A 27,173-nucleotide genomic window follows, 5' to 3' on the forward strand; every position below is an offset into this window, starting at 1 on the left:
ACAAAGACCTGGAGATGTGTGTTTTAATGTGTATGTGCTCTCTCCCTATAGGACAAAGACCTGGAGATGTGTGTCTCCTCTCTCCCTATAGGGCAAGGACCTGGAGATGTGTGTCTCCTCTCTCCCTATAGGACAAAGACCTGGAGATGTGTGTTTTAATGTGTATGTCCTCTCTCCCTATAGGGCAAGGACCTGGAGATGTGTGTCTCCTCTCTCCCTATAGGGCAAGGACCTGGAGATGTGTGTCTCCTCTCTCCCTATAGGACAAAGACCTGGAGATGTGTGTTTTAATGTGTATGTCCTCTCTCCCTATAGGACAAAGACCTGGAGATGTGTGTTTTAATGTGTATGTCCTCTCTCCCTATAGGGCAAGGACCTGGAGATGTGTGCACAGAACGTGAAGTTAGAACAGCTGGAGGCGGAGCTGCTGGACCTGTCGTCCCAGGAGACCAAGGACGAGGCATCACTGTCCAAGGTGAAGAAGACGATGCGTGACCTGGAGGCCAAGGTCAAAGACCAGGAAGAGGAGCTGGATGAACAGGCCGGAACTATACAGATGCTGGAGCAGGTATAGAGTTAGAGACACACACAGAGACACACGCTTGTATATACACATGCAGACGTGCGCACACGGAGACTCACACTTGAACGCACATGCAGATGTGCGCACACATACATACACACACACTCCATTGAGGATGACACTCATACTCTGTCTTTGTGTTGTGCAGGCTAAGCTGCGTCTGGAGATGGAGACAGAGAGACTGCGCCAGACACACTCCAAGGAGATTGAGAGTAAAGACGAGGAGGTGGAGGAGATCAGACAGTCCTGCAGTAAGAAGGTACAGCACACACCGGAAACTTTACATGACTCTAAAGGCAAATGATTAGTTGTGACAATGTGTGACTATAATAGCCACAAATAGCTGGTTTCGTCTCCAAAGTACAAACCTAGACGATGACTCAGTTTTATTATGTAAACATGTCTCTTTCAGTTGGATCACATTATAGTGTGTTCCTGTGTTTTCAGCTGAAGCAGATAGAAGTCCAACTGGAGGAGGAGTTTAATGACAAACAGAAGGTCCTACGTGATAGGAGAGAACTGGAGACCAAGCTGCGGTCGGCCCAGGACCAGGTACTGTCAGACACCCCACTACCAGTCCACCTTGGACAGTCTTTACCCAGACTAGTTATATGTCCAGTGGCTGTCAACCCTCCTACTGGATAGTTACAGATTATGCAGGCTTTTGTTGGTACTGTGATTAGTGTGTGGTGTAATATGTTGAGTGGGTCGTAATATGGTTGTGTTGCTGCTGTCCCCAGGTGAACCCCAGAGACGTGGAGACAGAGAAGAGGCTGAGGAAGGATCTGAAGCGCACAAAGGCCCTGCTGGCCGACGCCCAGATCATGCTGGACCACATGAAGAACAACGCCCCCAGCAAGAGAGAGATCGCCCAGCTCAAAAACCAGGTAGGTTGTACCCCTAGCACACTTGTCCAGTTCCTACACCTGCGTGACACACCACAGAGATACTGGGAAAGTCCAGAAACATCAGAATAAAATGTCTATAGAATTTGGACCTCTCTCTCCCACTGTCTCAGCTGGAGGAGTCAGAGTTCACCTGTGCGGCAGCAGTGAAGGCCCGTAAGTCTATGGAGGTGGAGATTGAGGACTTGCATGTGCAGATGGACGACATCTCCAAAGCCAAACAGGCTGTGAGTACAATACACCATTCCTTCCTACCTCTAACCTTTTCCATACACCATGACCTCTAATCTATTCCATGACCTCTAACCTATTCAATAAACCATGACCTCTAACCTATTCAATAAACCATGACCTCTAACCTATTCCATACACCATGACCTCTAACCTATTCCATACACCATGACCTCTAACCTATTCCATACATCATGACCTCTAACCTATTCCATACATCATGACCTCTAACCTATTCCATACATCATGACCTCTAACCTATTCCATACATCATGACCTCTAACCTAGGGCAGTGCTTTTACTCGCCACCATGTATTTTCATCTGTGAAAGCATTTAGAATGGCAGGTGTGCTCCTAAGGACAGGAAGTGGGAGGGTTTTCAGAGGTTGAATGAAATGTATTCTGAGCGTGCAAGGTGTCGGGGGGAGGGGGGAGGAGGCGGGAGAAGGGGGTGATAGCGCGCTATGGGATTATTTAAGATACTCTTTGAAGAGGTAGGGTTTCAGATGTTTTCGGAAGATGGGCAGGGACTCTTCTGTCCTAAGCTAGTTCCACCATTGGGGTGCCAGGACAGAGAAGAGCTTGGACTTGGCTGAGCGGGAGCTGCCCTCCCATAGGGGTGGGAGGGCCAAGAGACCAGAGGTGGCAGAATGGAGTACTTGGGTTGGGGTGTAGGGTTTGAGCATAACCTGAAGGTGGGGAGGGGCAGCTCCTCTTGCTGCTCAGTCGGCAAGTACCCTGGTCTAGTAGTGGATGCAAGCTTAGACTGGAAGCCAGTGGAGTGTGCTGAAGAGCGGGTGACATGGAAGAACTTGGGAAGGTTGAACAATGGGCGGGCTGCAGCGTTCTGGATAAGTTGCAGGGGTTTGATGGCACAAGTGGGGAGCCCAGCCAACAGTGAGTTGTAGTAGTCCTGACGGGAGAGGACAAGTGCCTGGATTAGGACTTGCACCTCTTCATGTTTGAGGTAGAGTCGTACTCTATCGATGTTGGGGAGCATGAATCTGCAGGAGCGAGTCACTGCTGTGATGTTTGCAGAGAACGACAGGGGGGTCCTTTGCACTCTGGGAGGGGGACACCGTGGAGCTGTCACCCGTAATGGAAAGGTCTTTTAGCAGGGAGGTCTTCCCTGGGTGTCAGAAGGGGGGAAAGTAGTTGAGTGTCATCTACATAGCAATGATAAGCGAGACCATGTGAGTATATGACGGAGCTGAGTGACATTGGGCCCGATACCAACGTATGCCTTTCCTACGCACACCTTTCTTACACACTTCTCTCATCTTCCTACACACCTTTTTCAACAAAGACGCCGGTGTGCTCCTAAGGACACTAGGACAATACCTTTAGATCTGGAGCTCTGCCAAAGTTATCAATTAGATGGACAAGGCAGCTCTAAAGGACAAAGAAACACTTCAGTAGAAGACAAAATGTCAACACATTTCAAGAACTCTATCACCGTGAACTACCTTTTAATCAGGACAACACCATCTGTGTGGGCTCTAAGGGGAGTCATGGCAACAACCCAACAGCCATCTCTTTTTCCTCTCTTTCTTCTTTTCTCCTTGTCTTACCTCTCCTCTTTTCTCCTTCTCTTACCTCTCTCCTCTTCTCCTTCTCTTACCTCTCTCCTTCTCTTTTCTCCTTCTCTTAACTCTCTCCTTCTCTTTTCTCCTTCTCTTACCTTCTGTTTCTCTTTTCTCCTTCTCTTACCTCTCTCCTTCTCTTACCTCTCTTTCTCTTTTCTCCTTCTCTTACCTCTCTCCTTCTCTTACCTCTCTCCTTCTCTTACCTCTTTCTCTTTTCTCCTTCTCTTACCTCTCTCCTCTACTCCTTCTCTTACCTCTCTCCTTCTCTTTTCTCCTTCTCTTACCTTCTCTTTCTCTTTTCTCCTTCTCTTACCTCTCTCCTTCTCTTACCTCTCTCTTTTCTCCTTCTCTTACCTCTCTCCTTCTCTTACCTCTCTCCTCTTTTCTCCTTCTCTACCTCTCTCCTTATTTTTTCTCATTCTCTTACCTGTCCTCTTTTCTCCTTCTCTTACCTCTCCTCTTTTCTCCTTCTCTTACCTCTCCTCTTTTCTCCTTCTCTTACCTCTCCTCTTTTCTCCTTCTCTTACCTCTCCTCTTTTCTCCTTCTCTTACCTCTCCTCCTTCTCTTACCTCTCCTCCTTTCTCCTTCTCTTACCTCTCCTCCTTTCTCCTTCTCTTACCTCTCCTCTTTTCTCCTTCTCTACCTCTCTCCTTATTTTTTCTCCTTCTCTTACCTCTCCTTATTTTTTCTCCTTCTCTTACCTCTCCTTATTTTTTCTCCTTCTCTTACTTCTCTTCTTTTCTCCTTGTCTTACCTCTCCTCCTTTATCATTCTCTTACCTCTCCTCCTTTCTCCTTCTCTTACCTCTCCTCTTTTCTCCTTCTCTACCTCTCTCCTTATTTTTTCTCCTTCTCTTACCTCTCCTCTTTTCTCCTTCTCTTACCTCTCCTCCTTTCTCCTTCTCTTACCTCCTCTTTTCTCCTTCTCTTACCTCTCCTCTTTTCTCCTTCTCTTACCTCTCCTCCTTTCTCCTTCTCTTACCTCTCCTCCTTTCTCCTTCTCTTACCTCTCCTCCTTTCTCCTTCTCTTACCTCTCTCCTTATTTTTTTTCTTCTCCCCTGAGTTCTCATCCCCCTCTCCTTTTACACCTTCCTTCCGTCCTCTCTCTCTCTCTCTCTCTCTCTCTCCTCATCCTCACCTTTCTCTTGATGTGACATCCACCTCTCTCGGCGGTGAGACTGGCATTATGATGGAATGTTTCCTTGAACATTTCTAATTTGAACACGACGTATCACCTTGAAATGCATTACAGTTTAATACAGCTGCCATTGGGTGAATATTGTCTCGGCAGCGAGAGGGAATGGTAATTGAGTTCACACCGCAGCAGGTCAGGAACAATAGAAACTGGGTGAGGTGGATGGAGAAATGGATGTATAGATGTTTCATCAGTCTAAATGGACATTTTCTTAACATGATTGTCAATGGTTTATTTTATTATTTTAATTATGGCATTGAAGTACAGAAGGAACAAACAAGTCTATATTGGGGTTGATGTTTACTTAACCTGCGCATTTTTGGGGGAAATGAGGGCATTTATTTGGTTTAACATAGGAAACAAACATTGAATGGGTATCTCCTTATTAAAATAGCAACCATGTCATTAATACCAGTATGAAATCTTGCAATTCCTTTCCAAGGAATTCTGTTGGTTCTATTTTGGTGAAATTCATCAGATGTGGTCCATTATCCATTCCCCCGGTCTGTTTTTCCCTCTATGTGAATAAGATGGATGTCACTGTGCCAGCGTGCTTTACAAGTCCTCTCATCTCTCAGCTATGTACTAATGGATTCATTATCCTTTTCTGATATCCACATTATTCATCATTTATTAATACATCCCCTGACTGTCTCCAGCCCCTCTCATCTCCCTGCTGCCCCCCTCTGCATTGTTGAAGTAATTATAGAAATGGGATTACGCCTCTGACGTTTCCACAGAAGTCAGTTAGGAACACCCTGCTAGCATTAGGCATTAGTCGCTAACCTTTACCATTCGGCCATCAGATTTACCACCAATGCTCCTTATAGGACACATCACTGCATTCTATACTTACGCTGAGAGGAAGGCAACCAACGCTTTAGTGTCTAGACTATCATTTTGGAAATGTATGTTGAAAACATTTTTGGGAGATGTGATGGATCATTGGGGACCATTCAATATTTCCTTTCTTTTGTTCAGTGAAATCATCCCATGTGAAGAGTCAACTCATTTAAAGTTGAATTTGTAACAAAACATTTTTTTTTGCATTCTATTGGAAGGGTTTAATCGTTTGCAATTATGTCTACTTACAAGGTAAAATGTTTGTTTCTGTCTGACGGCCTAGGAACAGTCGGTTTACTGCCTTGTTCAGGGGCAGAACAACAGATTTTTACCTTGTCAGCTCAGGGATTTGATCTTGCAACCTTTCAGTTACTAGTCCAACCACAAGGCTACCTGCCACCTCACTAGGCTACCTACCGCCTCTTAGGCCTCACTCCCCCCTATCTGAGATATCTACTGTTGCCCTCATCATCCACATACAACACCCGTTCTACCAGTCACGTTTCTGTTAAAGGTCCCCAAAGCACGCACATCCCTGAGTCGCTCGTCTTTTCAGTTCGCTGCAGCTAGCGGCTGGAACGAGCTGCAACAAACACTCAAACTGGACAGTTTTATCTCAATCTCTTCATTCAAAGACTCAATCATGGACACTCCTACTGACAGTTGTGGCTGCTTCACGTGATGTATTGTTGTCTCTACCTTCTTGCACTTTGTGCTGTTGTCTGTTCCCAATAATGTTTGTACCATGTTTACATTTACATTACATTTAAGTCATTTAGCAGACGCTCTTATCCAGAGCGACTTACAAATTGGTGCATTCATGTTACGAATCCCTTTTGGCCCGACAGTCTAGGGGGGATGGTAATGAGACCCGTAACATAACTCATGCAAATTATTATTGTGACAAAGTAAAAGTGTGCACGAAATAACCACGACAACAGAAATCTACCGTCAAACTCTAGGTTTATTTATAAACACACGGTAATGGGGGGAGCAGGAAAGGGGGCTGAGCTGGACCCAAGGAAAGAAACAATAAGTATTCAAAAACACCCCTAAGCTAGACTAGCCTACTTTAACAACAGCTAACTAACTAACCAAAAATACAGTGGGTGGTCCGCCCAGTTCTAACTAGTGTATTTAACAAAGTTCACCTACGGGTAGTGTATGCCCATGGGCGACTTGTCTTGGTTTCCCCCTTTTCCCACCAGCAACAAACAAACACCATAACCAAAAATAATACTCACAGGTGATGACAAAGTGCTATGAAGTGCTTTAAACAAAAGAGAGGTTAAGACACAAAGCGAGAGTGAAACACAGAGACCTACAGACATGGCATTACAGAGAGATTGAGCTGAGCTGAGCTGAGCTGAGCTGAGCTGAGCTGAGCTGAGCTGAGCTGAGCTCTAGAACAAACAAATTATGGGGTTTTTAAACCATGGGGAAGGAACTGTGATAGGGTAGGAAATAGGAGGAGGTGTGTCTTCTGATTGATGATTGATTGTTGACTGATTGGGGAGTGATGATTTTCACCTGTGAGGAGAGAAGGAGAGAAAAGAAACACACACAGGATACACACACGCAGGATAACTGTATCCGTAACAATTCACCTTATGACATCCAGTGGAACAGCCACTTTACAATAGTGCATCTAAATCTTTTAAGGGGGGTGAGAAGGATTACTTATCCTATCCTAGGTATTCCTTAAAGAGGTGGGGTTTCAGGTGTCTCCCCCCCATGTTGTGTTGCTACCATGTTGTTTTGTGTTGCTACTAGAGGTCGGCCGATTAATCGGAATCGGATTAATTAGGGCCGATTTCAAGTTTTCATAACAATTGGAAATCTGTATTTTTGGACACAGATTTCCATTAAAATGTATTTTTTATATAGCTTCATTTAACTAGGCAAGTCAGTTAAGAAGACATTCTCATTTTCAAAAGGACTTGGAAAGGTGGGTTAACTGCCTTGTTCAAGAGCAGAACAACCGTACGGTTAACTTGTCCAACGCTCTAACCATTGCACTCCACGAGTAGCCTGCCTGTTACGCGAATGCAGTAGAAGCCAATGTAAATGGCTAGCTAGCATTAAACTTATCTTATAAAAAAACAATCAATCATAATCACTAGTTATAACTACTAATCCAGTTTAGCAGGCAATATTAACCAGGTGAAATTGTGTCATTTCTCTTGCGTTCATTGCACGCAGAGTCAGGGTATATGCAACAGTTTGGGCTGCCTGGCTCATTGCGAACTAATTTGCCAGAATTCTACGTAATTATGACATAACATTGAAGGTTGTGCAATATAATAAGAATATTTAGACTTAGGGATACCACCCGGTAGATAAAATACGGAACGGTTCCATATTTCACTGAAATAATAAACGTTTTGTTTTAGAAATTATAGTTTCCGGATTTGACCATATTAATGACCTAAGGCTCGTATTTCTGTGTGGTATTATGTTATAATTACGTCTGATTTGATAGAGCAGTCTGACTGAACAGCAGCAGGCCCGTAATCATTCATTCAAACAGCACTTTCGTGCGTTTTGCCAGCAGCTCTTCACAAGTACAGCACTGTTTATGACTTCAAGCCTATCAGCCTAATGGCTGGTGTAACCAATGTGATGGCTAGCTAGTTAGCGGGGTGCGCGTTAATACCGTTTCAAACGTCACTCGCTTTTAGATTTGGAGTAGTCATTCCCCTTACGCTGCAAGGGCCGCGGCTTTTGTGGAGCGATGGGTAACGATGCTTCGAGTGTGGCTGTTGTCGATGTGTTCCTGGTTCGAGCCCAGGTAGGGGCGAGGAGAGGGACGGAAGTTATACTGTCAAAGGTATATGAAATACAAATGGTATAGAGAGAAATATTCCTATAAATACTATATTAACTACAACCTAAAACCTCTTACCTTGGAATATTGAAGTCTCATGTTAAAAGGAACTACCAACTTTCATATGTTCTCATGTTCTGAGCAAGGAACTTAAACGTTAGCTTTTGTACATGGCACATATTTTACATGGCACACATTTTTACATGGCACACATTTTTACATGGCACATATTTTTACATGGCACACATTTTTACATGGCACACATTTTTACATGGCGCATATTGGCACATATTACTTTCTTCTCCAACACTTTGTTTTTGCATTATTTAAACCAAATTGAACATGTTTCATTATTTATTTGAGGCTAAATGTATTTTATTGATGTATTATATTAAGTTAAAATAAGTGTTAATTCAGTATTGTTGTAACTGATCGGGTTTTGGTCCTCCAATAAATCGGTAGCGGTATCGGCGTTGAAAAATCATAATCGGTGGACCTCTAGTTGCTACCATGCTATGTTGTCTTAGTAACTCTTTATGTAGTGTTGTCTCTCTTGTAGTGATGTTTGTTTTGTCCTATATTTATATATTTTTAGTTTTTTTTATCTTTAATCCCAGACCCCATCCCCACAGGAGGTATTTTGCCTTTTGGTAGGCCGTCATTGTAAATAAAAGTTTGTTCTTAACTGATTTGCCTACTTAAATAATGGTTAAATAAATACAAATAATTGGCTAGGTTGATAATGACTGGGAAAAGACAGTATGTGATCCTGTGTTTGTATTAGTATTTATTAGGGATCCCCATTATTTCCTACCAAGGCAGCAGCTACTCTTCCTGGGGTCCAAACACATTGAAGCACTTACATAACATATTAAACAAAAGATAAAACAGTACATCATCTAACATTATTACTACATATATACAATACAAGATGTTTAATAGCACCATATAACAATCTCACAATGTGTGCGTATGCATGTGTCTGTACCTTTGTGTGTGTCTCTTCACAGTGCCTGTTGTTCCATAAGGTGTATTTTTACCTGTTTTTTAAATCTGATTCTACTGTTGCATCAGTTACCTGATGTGGAATAGGGTTCCATGTAGTCATGGCTCTATGTAGTACTGTGTGCCTCCCATAGTCTGTTCTGGACTTGGGGACTGTGAAGAGACCTCTTGTGGCATGTCTTGTGAGGTATGGTTGGGTGTCCATTCAGCTTGTCAACACAAAAACAAGTAGTGATGAGTCAATCTCTCTTCCACTTTGAGCCATGATAGATTGACATGCATGTCATTAATGTTAGCTCTCTGTGTATGTTTAAGGGCCAGCCGTGCTGTCCTGTTCTGAGCCAACTGCAATATTCCTAAGTCCCTCTTTGTGGCACCTGACCACACGACTGAACAGTAGTCCAGGTGCGACGAAACCAGGGCCTGTAGGACCTGCCTTGATAGTGTTGTTAAGAAGGCAGAGCAATGCTTTATTATGGACAGACCTCTCCACATCTTAGCTACTGTTGTATCAGTATGTTTTGACCATGACAGTTTACAATCCAGGGTTACTCCAAGCAGTTTAGTCACCTCAACTTGCTCCACACCTCCACATTATTCATTGCGAGATGTAGTTGAGGTTTAGGGTTTAAGTGAACGATTTGTCCCATATACAGTGCTTTTAGTTTTGGAAATATGTAGGACTAACTTATTCCTTGCTACCCATTCCGAATCTTTTAGCTCTTTTAAGTGTTGCAGGCTTTTCAGTTGCTTTAGACAAGTACATTATAGTGTCTAGTTTGAGAAACAGACGCCTCACAAGTCCTCAACTGGCAGCTTCATTAAATAGTACCTGCAAAACACCAGTCCCAACGTCAACAGTAAAGAGGCGACTCCGGGATGCTGGCCTTCTAGGCAGAGTTTGTCTGTCCAGTGTCTGTGTTCTTTTGCCCATCTTAATCTTTTATTTTTATTGGCCAGTCTTAGATATGGCTTTTTCTTTGCAACTCTGCCTAGAAGGCCAGCATCCCGGAGTCACCTCTTCACTGTTGACGTTGAGACTGGTGTTGTGCTTCTTTTATCAGGATAACAGTTTTCAGCTGTGCTAACATAATTGCAAAAGGGTTTTCTAATGATCAATTAGCCTTTTTAAATGATAAACTTGGATTAGCTAACACAACATGCCATTGGAACACAGGAGTGATGGTTGCTGATAATGGGCCTCTGTACGACTATATAGATATTCCATTAAAAATCTGCCGTTTCCAGCTGCAATAGTCATTTACAACATTAACAATGTCTACACTATATTTCTGATCAATTTGATGTTGTTTTAATGGACAAAAGAATTGGCTTTTCTTTCAAAAACAAGGACATTTCTAAGTGACCCCAAACTTTTGAACGATAGTGTACACAGACACACTGGCTTTACTCAATGTCTGTTCCCTCTGTCTCTCTGCCTCTGTCTCTCTCTCTCTCTCTCTCTGTGTGTGTGTGTGTCTCTCTCTCTCTCTCTCTCTCTCTCTCTCTCTCTCTCTCTCTCTCTCTCTCTCTCTCTCTCTCTCTCTCTCTCTCTCTCTCTCTGTGTCTCTTTCTGTGTCTCTCTCTCTCAGCTGGAAGAGCAGTTGAGCAGGCTGCTGAGGGAGAAGAATGATCTTCAGTCTCGTATGGAGGAGGACCAGGAGGATATGAACGAGCTCATGAAGAAGCACAAGTCAGCTGTCGTCCAGGTAACACACACAATGCAAGGGTCATTCTGCATTATTTCAATGGTGTAAATAGTATTTGGCATGTTAATGTATCTGTGTAGAGCAGTTTGCTATCAAGTGGAGATGAAAAGTGAGCTCTGTCTGTCTGACACTGATGGAAATATGAGTGATCTGCTTCTACTAGCTGCAAATGAATGTATCCCGTCTAAAGTGAGACAGCTGTTCCCCTGGGCTTACTATGCGGAGCGCTTCATGTAGCAGAAAAAAAGCACTAATCTCTAATATTTCATTTCACACAGGTCACATTGAAATGAGGTGTGTTGATGTCTCCCCTCCCTACTCTTGCTTTTAAAAATATGTCACTGTGACATGGTCCCATCAACATGTTTGTTTATGGTTGTTTATCAGTCTGTTTTCTAGCTGTGTAGACCAAATGGGGAGGAATATAATATGTTGTACTGTGCTACTTAAAGTAAACATGATGCAATACACTGTAGAGATAAGTTGGTGTTAAACCAATCAGACTGACCAGTAGCTTGTTTGTGTGTGTAGTCAACCCAGAACCTAGCCCAGATCTCTGACCTACAAGCCCAGCTGGAGGAGGCCCTCAAGGAGAAGCAGGATGTCCAGGAGAAGGTACAGTTCACTCGGACACAGCTGGGAGGGTATAGGGATAGACAGTGCTATCCTAATGCAGCACTTTGTCTGCACTTAGAACAACATAATGGGACTCATTGAGCAGGACTAGCTAGCTGACATAAGTCATCTGCCTCATGGAATTTAAAGTCCTCAACCCCTATCTCCTCTCTTTGCATGGTAGTCCTTACAAATGATTGACATGGCATAATCAATGTGTCTTATTAGAGATATGTCTATCAGAATAACCAAAATTGTCAACTCTGTTTGGCAGTTGAAGATAGAGAACGTCTGTCTGACTGTTGTCTGTCACGGTGCCCAGTCAGGCTGTGACATTTGGCTCCCCAGCTTTAACATACGCACCCTTCAGTTGTAGTGATTTCATTGTGGAACCGTGTTGTGTGGTCACAGTCTGTGTGCCTTTTCTTATCAAATCAAGGTGACCCTGCAGGGGATCAAACCTGTAATACCTTTACCTCTCTCTGTCTGTTGCCCCATAATCCGACCCAGACACGGGACATTTGTGTTGTAGCGTGACACTCACATTGTGGCACTCCATTCTGGTGATAACCATCAGAGACCCTGGCCTCGGAACAATTATCCCCACTGTTGCTGAGAGGGGGGGGTGTCTGTCATCATCATCAGGCTATGAGGGCAGTGTCCGAATCCCCCTTTCTCTCTCTCTCTCCCCCTCCATCTCTGGCTTGCTCTCTCTCTCTCTCTTCCACTCACTCTCTCTCTCGGATGTCTAGTCATTCATTATGGCAGGGAAGCTGTCATCTTATTGAACGTACACCATGCTCCCAGGGGCTCCCTCATACAGGAGCTTATAAAGGAACGTTTCTTTCAATTCACATCGAAATACAAGAATATTAAGAATAATTATATAGTCAGTATGTTTTAAAACAGTAATATTTTCTTTCCTTGAAGGTTACTTTAGGCCTATTTAAAGACTTGAGTTGGACTGGAGGGCATAAGTCTAGTTGTTAGTTTAGCTACATTGGTTTCAGATTAAACAAAAAGTCCTCGTCTGACCTCGATGTACGTCCCAAAGTCAATATTCAGGAAATTATTATTCCTAGCAAATAGTTTCTCTGCTTTGAAACAGCGGAGCAACTTTTAGAAATAATTAAAAGCAATTTAGTCGGGGGCACATATCTACGCTTTGAGTAATAGATACAGTGGGGCAAAAAAGTATTTAGCCACCAATTGTGCAAGTTCTCCCACTTAAAAAGATGAGAGAGGCCTGTAATTTTCATCATAGGTACACTTCAACTATGACAGACAAAATGAGGGAAAAAAATCTCTGAAAAACACCAAAACAAAGATGCCCAGGGTCCCTGCTCATCTGTGTGAACGTGCCTTAGGCATGCTGCAAGGAGGCCTGAGGACTGCAGATGTGACCAGGGCAATACATTGCAATACATTGCAACAGCACACAAGGTCTGCCACTGTGAGGACGATCAGCTGTCCGTCCTGTCTCCCTGTAGTGCTGTTTTAGGTGTCTTACAGTACGGACATTGCAATGTATTGCCCTGGCCATATCTGCAGTCCTCAGGCCTCCTTGCAGCATGCCTAAGGCACGTTCACACAGATGAGCAGGGACCCTGGGCATCTTTGTTTTGGTGTTTTTCAGAGTCAGTAGAAAGGCCTCTTTAGTGTCCTAAGTTTTCATAAATGTGACCTTAATTGCCTACTGTCTGTAAGCTGTTAGTGTCTTAACGACCGTTCCACCGGCAGGGTAGCCTAGTGGTTAGAGTGTTGGACTAGTAACCGAAAGGTTGCAAGGTCAAATCCCCATACTGACAAGGTACAAATCTGTCGTTCAGCCCCTGAACAGGCAGTTAACCCACTGTTCCTAGGCTGTCATTGAAAATAAGCATTTGTTCTTAACCTGTTGCGACGAGCCATCCCGGATCCGGGATCGTGAATACAGCCTCAAGCTCATTACCATAACGCAACGTTAACTATTCATGAAAATCGCAAATGCAATGAAATCAATATGCTTGCTCTCAAGCTTAGATTTTTGTTAACAACACTGTCATCTCAGATTTTCAAAATATGCTTCTCAACCATTGCAAAACAAGCATTTGTGTAACACTATTGATAGCCTAGCATAGTATTATGCCTCACATTCAGCAAGCAACATTTTCACAAAAACCAGAAAAACATTCAAATAAAATCATTTACCTTTGAAGAACTTCAGATGTTTTCAATGGGACTCTCAGTTAGATAGCAAATGTTCAGTTTTTACAAAAATATTATTTGTTTATGACAAATCGCTCCGTTTTCTGAGTCACGTTTAGCTACGAAAGAAACCTGTATCCAGGATTGTGTAAATCTATCCGCAAGCTCATTAGCATAACGCAACGTTAACATTCATGAAAATCGCAAATGAAATGAAATAAATCTATTTGCTCTCAAGCTTAGCCTTTTGTTAACAACACTGTCATCTCAGATTTTAAAAAATATGCTTCTCAACCATTGCATAACAAGCATTTGTGTAACACTATTGATAGCCTAGCATAGTATTATGCCTGACATTCAGCAAGCAACATTTTCACAAAAAACAGAAAAACATTAAAATAAAATAATTTACCTTTGAAGAACTTTGAAGAACTTCAGATGTTTTCGATGAGGAGACTCTGTTAGATTGCAAATGTTCAGTTTTTACAAAAAGATTATTTGTGTTGACAAATCGCTCTGTTTTCTCCATCACGTTTGGGTAAGAAAAAAAATGAAAATTACGTTTTTTTTATTTTTATTGTTTTTTTATTTAACCAGGTAGGCTAGTTGAGAACAAGTTCTCATTTGCAACTGCGACCTGGCCAAGATAAAGCATACCAGTGTGAACAGACAACACAGAGTTACACATGGAGTAAACAATTAACAAGTCAATAACACAGTAGAAAAAAAGGGGAGTCTATATACATTGTGTGCAAAAGGCATGAGGAGGTAGGCGAATAATTACAATTTTGCAGATTAACAATGGAGTGATAAATGATCAGATGGTCATGTACAGGTAGAGATATTGGTGTGCAAAAGAGCAGAAAAGTAAATAAATAAAAACAGTGTGGGGATGAGGTAGGTGAAAATGGGTGGGCTATTTACCAATAGACTATGTACAGCTGCAGCGATCGGTTAGTTGCTCAGATAGCTGATGTTTGAAGTTGGTGAGGGAGATAAAAGTCTCCAACTTCAGCGATTTTTGCAATTCGTTCCAGTCACAGGCAGCAGAGTACTGGAACGAAAGGCGGCCAAATGAGGTGTTGGCTTTAGGGATGATCAGTGAGATACACCTGCTGGAGCGCGTGCTACGGATGGGTGTTGCCATCGTGACCAGTGAACTGAGATAAGGCGGAGCTTTACCTAGCATGGACTTGTAGATGACCTGGAGCCAGTGGGTCTGGCAACGAATATGTAGCGAGGGCAAGCCGACTAGAGCATAGTCGCAGTGGTGGGTGGTATAAGGTGCTTTAGTGACAAAACGGATGGCACTGTGATAAACTGCATCCAGTTGCTGAGTGTTGGAAGCAATTTTGTAGATGACATCGCCGAAGTCGAGGATCGGTAGGATAGTCAGTTTTACTAGGGTAAGCTTGGCGGCGTGAGTGATAGAGGCTTTGTTGCGGAATAGAAAGCCGACTCTTGATTTGATTTTCGATTGGAGATGTTTGAAATGAGTCTGGAAGGAGAGTTTGCAGTCTAGCCAGACACCTAGGTACTTATAGATGTCCACATATTCAAGGTCGGAACCATCCAGGGTGGTGATGCTAGTCGGGCATGCGGGTGCAGGCAGCGATCGGTTGAAAAGCATGCGATCGGTTGAAAAGCATGCATTTGGTTTTACTAGCGTTTAAAAGCAGTTGGAGGCCACTGAAGGAGTGATATATGGCATTGAAGCTCGTTTGGAGGTTAAATAGCACAGTGTCCAATGACGGGCCGAAAGTATATAGAATGGTGTCGTCTGCGTAGAGGTGGATCAGGGAATCGCCCGCAGCAAGAGCAACATCGTTGATATATACAGCGAAAAGAGTCGGCCCGAGAATTGAACCCTGTGGCAAGGCAGTCATCCGAAAAATGAAAAACCGAGGCTGCTGATTCTGCCGATAAGAATATGGTGATTGACAGAGTCGAAAGCCTTGGCAAGGTCGATGAAGACGGCTGCACAGTACTGTCTTTTATCGATGGTAATTAAAACACTTTTTTCCAAATTAACTCCATAATATTGACAGAAACATGGCAAACCGATGTTTAGAATCAATCCTCAAGGTGTTTTTCACATATCTATCGACGATAAATCCATCGTGGCAGTTGACTTTCTCTTCTGAAGAAATGGAACGCACATGGACCTAGAGATTACGCAATCATTTTAACACAGGACACCGGGCGGACCCCTGGTAAATGTAGTCTCTTATGGTCAATCTTCCAATGATATGCCTACAAATACGTCACAATGCTGCAGACATCATGGACGAACGACCTAGAGCATAAGCTTGTTCACGGCACATTCACAGCCATATAAGGAGACGATAGAAAAACAGAGCTTCAAAAATTCTGCTCATTTCCTGTTTGAGTTTCCTCTTGGTTTCGCCTGTAGCATGAGTTCCGTGGCACTCACAGATAATATCTTTGCCGTTTTGAAAACGTCAGAGTGTTTTCTTTCCAAAGCTGCCAATTATATGCATAGTCGAGCATCTTTTCGTGACAAAATATTGCACTTAAAACAGGCACGTTTTTTTTATCCAATAATGACATAGCGCCCCCATAGTTTGAAGAGGTTAACTGACTTGCCTAGTTAAATAAAGGTAAAATAAAAATAATAAAATACAATTGTTTATGGTTCATTGAACAAGCATGGGAAACAGTCGTTTACGGTCAAAGGAATGAGCGTTACACCAAGGCCTGTACTCTGGAGCAGGATCGATTTGGAGGTGGAGGGTCCGTCATGGTCTGGGGCGGTATGTCACAGCATCATCGGACTGCCTGCAATGACAACAAGCTCAATCTCAACGCTGTGTGTTACAGGGAAGACATCCTCCTCCCTCATGTGGTACCCTTCCTGCAGGCTCATCCTGACATGACCCTCCAGCATGACAATGCCACCAGCCATACTGCTGTTCTGTGCGTGATTTCCTGTAAGACAGGAATGTCAGTGTTCTGCCATGGCCAGCGAAGAGCCCGGATCTCAATCACATTGCGCACGTCTGGGGCCTGTTGAACCGGAGGGTGAGGGTTAGGGCCATTCCCTCCAGAAATGTCAGGGAACTTGCAGGTGCCTTGGTGGAAGAGTGGGGTAACATCTCACAGCAAGAACTGGCAAATCTGGTGCAGTCCATGAGGAGGAGATGCACTGCAGTACTTAATGCAGCTGGTGGCCACACCAGATACTGACTGTTACTTTTGATTTTGACCCCCCCCCCCCTTTGTTCAAGGACACATTATTCAATTTCTGTTTGTCACATGTCTGTGGAACTTGTTCATGTCTCAGTTGTTGAGTCTTATGTTCATACAAATATTTACACCTGTTAAGTTTGCTGAAAATAAAAGCAGTTGACAGTGAGAGGACATTTATTTTTTTGCTGAGTTAACATAATATACTGTATGGTGGCAGTTTGTTTCTGCTACGGTATGTTGTTCTTTCTAAAACCCTTCCTTGTTTGTGTGTTCCTACTCCTGTGTTTCACTCCCTCAGCTCTCGGCACTGCAGAGCCAGCTGGAGTTCCAGGAGACGTCTATGGTCGAGAAGTCCCTGGTCAGCAGGCAGGAGGCCAAGATCCGAGAGATGGAGACCAAGATGGAGTTTGAGAAAACACAGGTCAAACGCTTGGAGGTGAGAGCATGCAGGGGGGCTGAGGGGCATTCTAGAGGAGGAGCATTGGCAGCGCCTGGCGGCCTGTCTAGTGTGTGTGTGTGTGGGGGGGGGGGGGGCACCTCACCTCACCTCACCTCACAAACGGTTATTTCTATTTTTAGTGCTGGATTCAGCCTCATAACCTTCTTCTAACTTGGACTGTTAGCATGTCACAGTTAGATAATGCCTAATGCTATGTTTGTCCTCTGACTAGCTCATATTATATTCACTCCACAAAATAATTTGTTATTCTGTCAGTTTCAAATTACATTGTGATATTGCCTGCGACAAACGTTTAAGTGAAGGATAAAGGTTACTGTTCGCACACAGCCAGGGAAAAATAGAAATCCATTTTCTTCCCCTCAGACAAATGCATCTTTGCTCAGTTTGGCAACTTTTGGACTTGTAATTACCATCAATGTGTAGACAGCCAGACACACTGCTTTAACTCCAATCTAAAAGTAAAACTCTCTCAGAGAATCCCTCTCTGTCAATGTTCTCCACTGGATGGAATAATAGAAAGACCAACAAAGAATTGTTCAGTTTTGGGAAGGATACGTCCAAAGTTATAAGGGGTTTTAAGGTCATATTTAGCCATGTCTTGTTGCTACTCATGGCATTTGAAACCACTGTGAGTGGCTGGATATTTCTGGTAGACTGAAAACTATAGGAGGCCAATCAATAAACATCTAAGAGGGCAGAGAGCAGAACTTACCCACTCACAGTGTGAAACATCGACAAGGCTGGAGGCTAATGGCTGTTTAGCATTAGTGGAGGCTGGATTCAGCCTTTTCAGTGCATTGAAGTTGATGTATGTGCTCATATGAAATGCTGGAGCATTCTTCTGCGGTGCAAATACAGTATGTAGCAGAACGATGTTTAGCAAGTAGACTCTATTTAATTAGTAGTTTCTTGCCCTTACTTGGGGAATATCTCAAAGCAAGTAAGTTTATTTCTTGAACTGCATTGTTGGTTAGGGGCTTGTAAGTAAGGATTTAAAGGCAATGTCTACCTGTTCTATTCGGCGCATGTGACCGATACAATATGATTAGATTTTTTGGTGTAGGTTTTTCCTCAACTGAATCCCATTTCAGATATGGAGTATCTCTCACATAGCTGCATGCATGATACGGTCTCTGACCTGTGCCAGATGTAGACTGTGAGTGCAGTGTTTCTTCTAACATGGTCCCTGTCTGCTGTTGGTCATTCAGAGCCTGGTGGCCCGTCTAAAGGAGAACCTTGAGAAGCTAACAGAGGAACGGGATCACCGCAGCACCAGCGAGACCCGGGAGAAGGAGCAGAACAAGAGGCTCCAGAGACAGATCAGAGATATCAAGGAGGAGATGGGAGAGCTGACTAAGAAGGAGGGAGAGGCCAGCCGCAAGAAACATGAGCTGGTAAGACCCAAAGTCACAAATGAGCCGAGGGGACTGGGGCACTGTACAGACTGGCTTTTTACAGTGGGGCGCTTTGAAGATATGAAATAACGGCTGCAGTTCCCATCAACCTTGCTTTGTTCAGGATTATTAGACATTCAGAAAAATGAGAACGACAAAAGAGACTTCAGAAATGGTCAGATGTAGGTTTAATGCTGGGACCTTAGCTTAGAGTGTCTCACTCTCTTCTGACAGGAAATGGATATTGAAAGCTTGGAGGCAGCCAATCAGAGCCTGCAGGCGGACCTTAAACTAGCCTTCAAGAGGATTGGTGACCTCCAGGCCGCCATCGAGGACGAGATGGAGAGTGACGGCAACGAGGACCTCATCAGCAGGTATAGCTGTCTATTTTGTGCCCGGACATATACATTAACCTAATACAACAGGTATAGCTGTCTATTTAGTGCCCAAACATATAAATTCACTTAATATAATTAATTTACCTCATGTCCTCTCATGACAGCAAGTGTCAGCTCGTCAGCACGCACTCAGCATAGAGAGCAGCTACTGTTAAACTGTAGATAAACTCAGCAGAAGAGATGGTAGGAAGAGGACGAGAGAGAGAGAGAGAGAATGACCCAGTCAGGATGGATGTTCCATTGAAAGAGGCCTTGGATAAAGCAATCAGAGAGAACTCTCCCCCGACTCTGTCTTTTCTTATTCACACAATCTGAAAGATTTATGCGCTGAAAACTGCTGGGCTTAATTTTTCAGGCCTTTAAAAATATATATATTCTTTGTTTCCTGTATTCGGTGAGATAGGCAGCTAGCTAAAGCTACGTCAGTGAAATCGAGTTCCGTCTCCTCCCGTTCCTTATTTATTTACTCGCTCTCTGTTCCTGCCGAGCCTTGTTTGTTTATTTGTTTGTTTATGAGTGCAGTCCTGGGGAGAAGGCCTTTCTTCCCTCTGTGAGTCAGGTTTGAGTATAGTGCGTACTCTTTCTTCTTTACGTGGTAACAGGATGGGGATCAGGATGATGTGGTGTGCTGAGTCAGTAACCCAGCAATATGCAGCACTTGAATTTCTCCCACTGGGAGGAAATATCTTTAATAGAACCACAGGGTCAACATCATAGAATTAGAATACTAGTAATTGAATAGGATATATATGGTCATCACCACCACATCAGCCATGATATCCACAATGATTTAGGTTTTAGATCCTTCAAGCATTAGCCTATTCATCACGTTCTTTTGGTTTACTTGGACTGTACCTACCCATTTCCTGTCTCACTTTTCTCTTCTGTTTGTTTTGTGTTTGTATTCTTTATTTCTTTGTGTCTCTGTCTGTCATCCATCATCATGACCAGTTTACAAGACATGGTGACAAAGTATCAGAAAAGAAGGAACAAAACGTGAGGAACTGGAGTTTGTGTTGTTTGACATTGTTTTAAATGCTATTTTGGAATAGTATGATGCCCTTCACTGAAAAGGATGCAATATCAAGCAGCAGATCTATTGTCCATGTTCAAGCCATCTCATATAAGTTCAAGTTTACGGCATAGTCCATATGTCACTTCATAAGGACTTAACTATGGGTTACCATTCAACGAACAAGCTCAGTGATACTGCATCGTTATTCCAGGGCTCAGCTATTCCCCCATAGCCTAATTTGCTACACTCTTCATTGCATGAGGCCACATGCTGAACTGCATGAATGCCATTGACAACATGCTTTTCTAAACCTAGCATAAAACAACCCCTTCCCCAGAGTGTCTGTGTGGTTATTCATTGAGTAACGCCTTAAACTGAGGGTAACATATATAATATCTAACTGGCGTAGTAAGCATCCATCGCTGGGTAAGTGTCATGTGGTGTCCACCAGGGCTCAGTTCTTGGACTCCTACCTTTCCAGTGAGAACCCTACTTCCTTTCTCCCCTTGTGTTTGCTGTCCCAGCGTGTCCTCCGGGGGTTCTGTTGGACACCGCTGTGCCTTGTTTGAACAGCGTTCTTTGCCCAGAGGCTGCACGCCCGCTCTCAGGGCCTATTGAATATTTCAGAGCTTTGCTCTGGGGTGGATGTGAGATATGACTGTCTGCTTCTGACGACGGAAAGACGAATGGTGTGTTCCTCATGAATCTTTTACACTCACTATATAATGCAGAACCCTCAAATGTCTTACAAAAAGCTCTCTGCTCGTCTGGAAAGTGGCTCACATGCAGTGTTAACCTTTGGGTCTGGGCCATTCCAGTCCCATGTCCATGTGCCCTTACAGCAGTTACTGACGTTTCTGCTGTTGAACCCTTGTTAAGCAGTATTGTAAAGTGCTGTGAATGTTAAAGGTAGACTCAGCGATGTGACGTCGATGCAGAAAGTAAACAGCATAGTGGGTCATTTTCCGCAACAACTAAGAGCGTTGACGCGTGAGGCTCAACTTCTCCACTGTTTTGGTCCTGTGGATGCCACACTGTGAACAGAATGAAGCAAACCCATGCACATGCACAGCTACTGTATGTGACTGTCTGAAAGTCAAGTCTTGCATCTCGCTCATCTCAATATCTGTGGTGATGCTCGTGGCAACATCATTTAGCTGAGTCTACCTTTAATGATGGGCTTGTACAACACTGGCGCATTACAGCAGAGAATGTGGTGTTGGGAAGTTCATGTTTTTTAGGGAGTAATTGAATGAGAGACCCCAGCTGTTCTTTCCAGGGTTTTTGTTATTGAATCCTAACATGTCCTTTATGTTGTTCAGTACTAGGCAGTAATGGCAATAATAGCTACTGATTTGATAACAAAGTTTTGTTGGATGGGCATGTATATAATACATAGAAATAATTGACAATTGACTGGCAGAAAGTTGAAAAACAAAAGTAGTTGCACACCTAGAATTACATGTAGGTACGCTTACAGAATATTGCCACAACAAAAGAGTCCCAAAAGTATTGCGCAATCAAAAGGCATCGGCTATCTTTACAGAGAACAAGGACTTTAACAACCGATGGTGTGCCATCCTAAACAAATGTTTAAGGCCGAATTGGATACTATAATTGTCTCCATCAAGAACATACTGTACCCTCCGCTGGAGAGTTTGACACCAGACACAATTGCACACTCAAAGAGACGACCAAAGCACTCCAAGAGGACCTTAAAGCAGCCAAGATCCACAAATATCAAAGGGATACGCAGTCAACGCAGTCTACTACTGGCTGAACCCCAACCTGCGCCCGATTACCCAATGAAATCACATGTAAAATCAATAAATCACATGTAAAAATCAATAAAATCACATACCCACTAAAATCCCCTGTCACATGAGTTGATCTCGGAGAGACGAAGCAGGTACGGGGAGTAAAACATTTAATAAATAACGGACATGGAGCGAGACAGGAACAGTGTCAGCAAACTAACACTAAAGACTAAAACAATACAAAGCAGCACTGGGGAACAGAGCTGGGGACTGACAAATATAGGGGAGGAAATAAACAGGTGATAAGTGGGTCCAAGTGAGTCTAATAACCCTGATGCGCGTGACGAGGGAAGGCAGGTGTGCGTGATGGATGGCAGGAGTGCGTGATGCAGGGCAACCTGGCACCCTAAAGCCCCAAGGGGAGGGAATAGGGGGAGCAGACGTGACAGTTAAGACTTACAAGAAGAAGGTCATGTTTTGTGGCTCCTCTACTGATTACACATGCTCAAGTGAAGAGGAAACACCAGCTGTTACTGCACATGGCCCCTCCCCCTCTGGTTTTTTTGCAATGTATTCAGACCTCCATCCACATTCGTCCCACATGGGCCAGTTGTGGACACGTACTACAGACTGGTGCGTAAAGACATAGCCAAACTAGAGACCAAACTAGAGACCCAAACTAGAGCAAAGTACAGAGAATATCCTTGGTGAAAACCTGCTCCAGAGCACTCAAGACCTCAAACTGGGGTGAAGGTTCACCTTCCAACAGGACAACGACCCTAACCACACAGCCAAGACAACACAGGAATGACTTCGGGACAAGTCTCTGAATGTCCTTGAATGGCCCAGCCAGAGCCGGGACTTGAACCTGATCGAACATCTCTGGAGAGATCTGAAAATAGCTGTGCAGCAACGCTCCTCATCCAACCTAACAGAGCTTGAGAGGATCTGCAGAGAAGAATGGGAGAAACTCCACAAATACAGGTGTGCCAAGCTTGTAGCGTCATACCCAAGAAGACTCAAGGCTGTAATTGCTGCCAAAGGTGCTTCAACAAAGTACGAGTAAAGGGTCTGAGTACTTATGTAAATGTGATATTTCATTTTTTATTTGTAATAAATTTGCAAAAATGTCTAAACCTGTTTTTGCTTTGTCATTATGGGGTATTGTGTGTAGATTGATGAGGGAAAAAACAATGTAATCAATTTTAGAATAAAGCTGTAACGTAACAAAATGTGGAAGAAGTCAAGGGGTCTGAATACTTTCTGAATGCACTGTATGCCTTCTCACCCATGGCTGCGCCCCTGCCCAGTCAAGTGAAATCCATAGATTAGGGCCTAATGAATTTATTTAAATTGACTAATTTCCTTCTATGAACTGTAACTCAGTAAGATCTGAGCAATTGTTACATGTTGCGTTAATATTTTTGTTCATTATAAATTAACAATGTCAGGATGAAAGAAAGTAAAACAAAAACAAGCTGCGTCACAATCTCCCTTTTTAATCTGGTAATGGAGATCACAGCAATAGCATATGTGTCTGAATAGGTTTTGAACAGATGCGTATTGGATGGCATAGCACCGACAGAGATGGTTGCCTCGATTCGAGTTCTTAGGAAACTATGCAGTATTTAGTTTTTTTTATGTATTATTTCTTACATTGTTACCCCAGGAAATCTTAAGTCTTATTCCATACAGTCGGAAAGAACTATTGGATATAAGATCAACGTCAACTTACCAACATTATGTCCAGGAATACGACTTTCCCAAAGCGGATGCTCTGTTCGGACCACCACCCAGGACAATGGAGCTAATTCTAGTAGGCGATCCAAAACAAAAGGGGCAGACAAAGCGGCCACCCGTCCAGGCTCCGTAGACATGCACACCGCTCCTGAATATACTACTAGCCAACGTCTTGTCTCTTGACAACAAGGTAGATGAAATTCGAGCAAGGGTTGCCTTCCAGAGAGACATCAGAGACTGTAACATCCTCTGTTTCATGGAAACATGACTCTCTCGGGATATGTTGTTAGAATCGGTTCAGACACCGGGCTTCTCCATGCATCGCGCCGACAGAGATAAACACCTCTGGGAAAAGGAAGAGCTGCGGTGTATGCTTTATGATTAACGACTCATGGTGTAATTATAACAACATACAGGAACTCAAGTCCTTCTGCTCACCTGATCAAGAATTGCTTACAATCAAGTGCCGGCCATTTTACCTACCAAGAGAATTCTCGTCAGTTATAGTCACAGCTGTGTACATTCCCCCTCAAGCAGACACCAAGACGGCCATCGAGGAACTTCACTGGACTATATGCAATCTGGAAACCATACATCCTGAGGCTGCATTAATTGTAGCTGAGGATTTTAACAAAGCAAATTTGAGAACATGTCTACCTAAATTCTTCCAGTTATTGATTGCGCTACCCGCATGCGCAATACCCTTGACCACTGCTACTCTGACTTCCGCGAAGCTATACAAAGCCCCCCCTTCGGCAAATCTGACCACAACGCCATCTTGCTCCTTCCGTCTTATAGGCAGAAACTCAAACAGAATGTACCCGTGACGAGAATCATTCAACGCTGGTCCGACCAATCAGAAGCCACACTTCAAGATTGTTTTGATCATGCGGACTGGAATATGTTCCGGTCAGCCTCAGAGAACAACATTGACCTATACGCTGACTCGGTGAGTGCGTTTTATAAAGACTGTGACTATTAAAACCTACCGTAACCAGAAACCGTGGATAGATGGCGGCATCCAAGCAAAACTGAAAGCGCGATCCACCGCATTTAACCATGGAAAGAGGTCTGGGAATATGTCTGAATATAAACAGACTAGCTATTTCCTCCGCAAGGAAATCAAACAAGCGAAATGCCAGTACAGCGACAAGGTGGAGTCGTAATTTAACAGCTCAGACACGAGGTACGTGGCAGGGTCTACAGGGAATCACGGGCTGCAAAAATAAATCTAGCCACGGCACCAACACCGACATCACACTCCCAGACAAACTAAACACCTTCTTTGCCCGCTTTGAGGATAATACAGTGCCACCGTCGAGGCCCACTAACAAGGACTGCGCCCTCCCCTGTCCTTCTCCGTGGCTGACGTGAGTAAAACATTTAAACGTGTTAACAATCACGAGGCTGCTGGCACAGATGGCATCCCTAGCCGCGTCCTCAAAGCATGCGCAGACCAGCTGGCTGGTGTGTTTACGGACATATTCAATTGCTCCCTATCCCAGTCTGTTGGGATGCTGTTCATTGGCTACAGCTCAGAATTTAGCACCATAGTACCCTCCAAGCTCACCATCAAGCTGGAGGCCCTGGGTCTCAACCCCGCCCTGTGCAACTGGGACCTGGACTTTCTGACGGGCCGCCCCCAGGTGGTGAAGGTAGGAAACAACATCTCCACTTTGCTGACCCTCAACACTGGGGCCCCACAAGGGTGCGTGCTCATCCCCCTCCTGTACTCCCTGTTCACACTCGACTGCGTGGCCATGCACGGTTCTAACCCAATCATCAAGTTTGCAGACGACACAAAAGTAGTGGGCTTGATTACCAACAACGACGAGACAGCCTAAAGGGAGGAGGTGAGGGCGCTCGGAGTGTGGTGTCAGGAAAATAACCTCTCACTCAACGTCAACAAAGGAGATGATCATGGACTTCAGGAAACAGCACCCCCCTCCTATCAACATCGAAGGGACAGCAGTGGAGAAGGTGGAAGGTTTTAAGTTCGTCGGCGTACAACAGTGTGGTGAAGAAGGCACAACAGCAACTGCACAGCCCACAACCGCAAGGCTCTCCAAAGTGTGATGCGGTCTGCACAACTGATCACCGGGGGCAAACTACCTGCTCTCCATGACACCTACAGCATCCGATGTCACAGGAATGCCAAAAAGATCATCAAGGACATCAACCACCCGAGCCACTGCCTTTTCACACCACTACCATCCAGAAGGCAAGGGCAGTACAGGTGCATCAAGCTGGGACCGAGAGACTGAAAAACAGCTTCTATCTCAAGGCCATCAGACTAACTCAAGGCCATCACTAACTCAGAGAGGCTGCTGCCTACATTGAGACCCAATCACTGGTCACTTTATGCAATGCACTCCAAATAATGCCACTTTAATAATGTTTACATATCTTACATTACTCTAATCACATGGTATAAAGTACAGTATATACAGTGCCTTGCGAAAGTATTCGGCCCCCTTGAACTTTGCGACCTTTTGCCACATTTCAGGCTTCAAACATAGATATAAAAATGTATTTTTTTGTGAAGAATCAACAACAAGTGGGACACAATCATGAAGTGGAACGACATTTATTGGATATTTCAAACTTTTTTAACAAATCAAAAACGGAAAAATTGGGCGTGCAAAATTATTCAGCCCCCTTAAGTTAATACTTTGTAGCGCCACCTTTTGCTGTGATTACAGCTGTAAGTCGCTTGGGGTATGTGTCTATCAGTTCTGCACATCGAGAGACTGAATTTTTTCCCATTTCTCCTTGCAAAACAGCTCGAGCTCAGTGAGGTTGGATGGAGAGCATTTGTGAACAGCAGTTTTCAGTTCTTTCCACAGATTCTCGATTGGATTCAGGTCTGGGCTTTGACTTGGCCATTCGAACACCTGGATATGTTTATTTTTGAACCATTCCATTGTAGATTTTGCTCTATGTTTTGGATCATTGTCTTGTTGGAAGACAAATCTCCGTCCCAGTCTCAGGTCTTTTGCAGACTCCATCAGGTTTTCTTCCAGAATGGTCCTGTATTTGGCTCCATCCATCTTCCCATCAATTTTAACCATCTCCCCTGTCCCTGCTGAAGAAAAGCAGGCCCAAACCATGATGCTGCCACCACCATGTTTGACAGTGGGGATGGTGTGTTCAGGGTGATGAGCTGTGTTGCTTTTACGCCAAACATAACGTTTTGCATTGTTGACAAAAAGTTCAATTTTGGTTTCATCTGACCAGAGCACCTTCTTCCACATGTTTGGTGTGTCTCCCAGGTGGCTTGTGGCAAACTTTAAACAACACTTTTTATGGATATCTTTAAGAAATGGCTTTCTTCTTGCCACTCTTCCATAAAGGCCAGATTTGTGCAATATACGACTGATTGTTGTCCTATGGACAGAGTCTCCCACCTCAGCTGTAGATCTCTGCAGTTCATCCAGAGAGATCATGGGCCTCTTGGCTGCATCTCTGATCAGTTTTCTCCTTGTATGAGCTGAAAGTTTAGAAGGACGGCC

General features: G+C 43.8%; 1 protein-coding gene across 22 annotated transcripts in view; it reads left to right on the forward strand.

The window, feature by feature from the left end:
• The window catches only part of LOC118376166 (unconventional myosin-XVIIIa-like), a 220,504-nt gene that overhangs the window by 177,427 nt on the left and 15,904 nt on the right, over positions 1-27,173 (forward strand). For 19 of the 22 annotated variants that reach the window (XR_008136457.1, XR_008136460.1, XR_008136458.1 and 16 more), the window contains 11 exons: positions 368-568; positions 732-842; positions 1,031-1,135; positions 1,324-1,470; positions 1,602-1,715; positions 10,769-10,885; positions 11,417-11,500; positions 17,196-17,333; positions 18,566-18,751; positions 18,986-19,125; positions 20,101-20,145. Coding sequence is in view for 18 of the 22 variants with exons in the window: in XM_052518612.1 (XP_052374572.1) it covers positions 368-568; positions 732-842; positions 1,031-1,135; positions 1,324-1,470; positions 1,602-1,715; positions 10,769-10,885; positions 11,417-11,500; positions 17,196-17,333; positions 18,566-18,751; positions 18,986-19,125; positions 20,101-20,145 (1,388 nt within the window). In the remaining 4 variants the exon portion in view is untranslated. The remainder of the gene's footprint in view (positions 1-367; positions 569-731; positions 843-1,030; positions 1,136-1,323; positions 1,471-1,601; positions 1,716-10,768; positions 10,886-11,416; positions 11,501-17,195; positions 17,334-18,565; positions 18,752-18,985; positions 19,126-20,100; positions 20,146-27,173) is intronic. The other 3 variants (XM_052518625.1, XM_052518593.1, XM_052518642.1) reach the window with 1 other exon arrangement.

The sequence above is a fragment of the Oncorhynchus keta genome, chromosome 1 (genome assembly GCF_023373465.1).
Source record: "Oncorhynchus keta strain PuntledgeMale-10-30-2019 chromosome 1, Oket_V2, whole genome shotgun sequence".
Taxonomy (NCBI): Eukaryota; Metazoa; Chordata; class Actinopteri; order Salmoniformes; family Salmonidae; genus Oncorhynchus; species Oncorhynchus keta.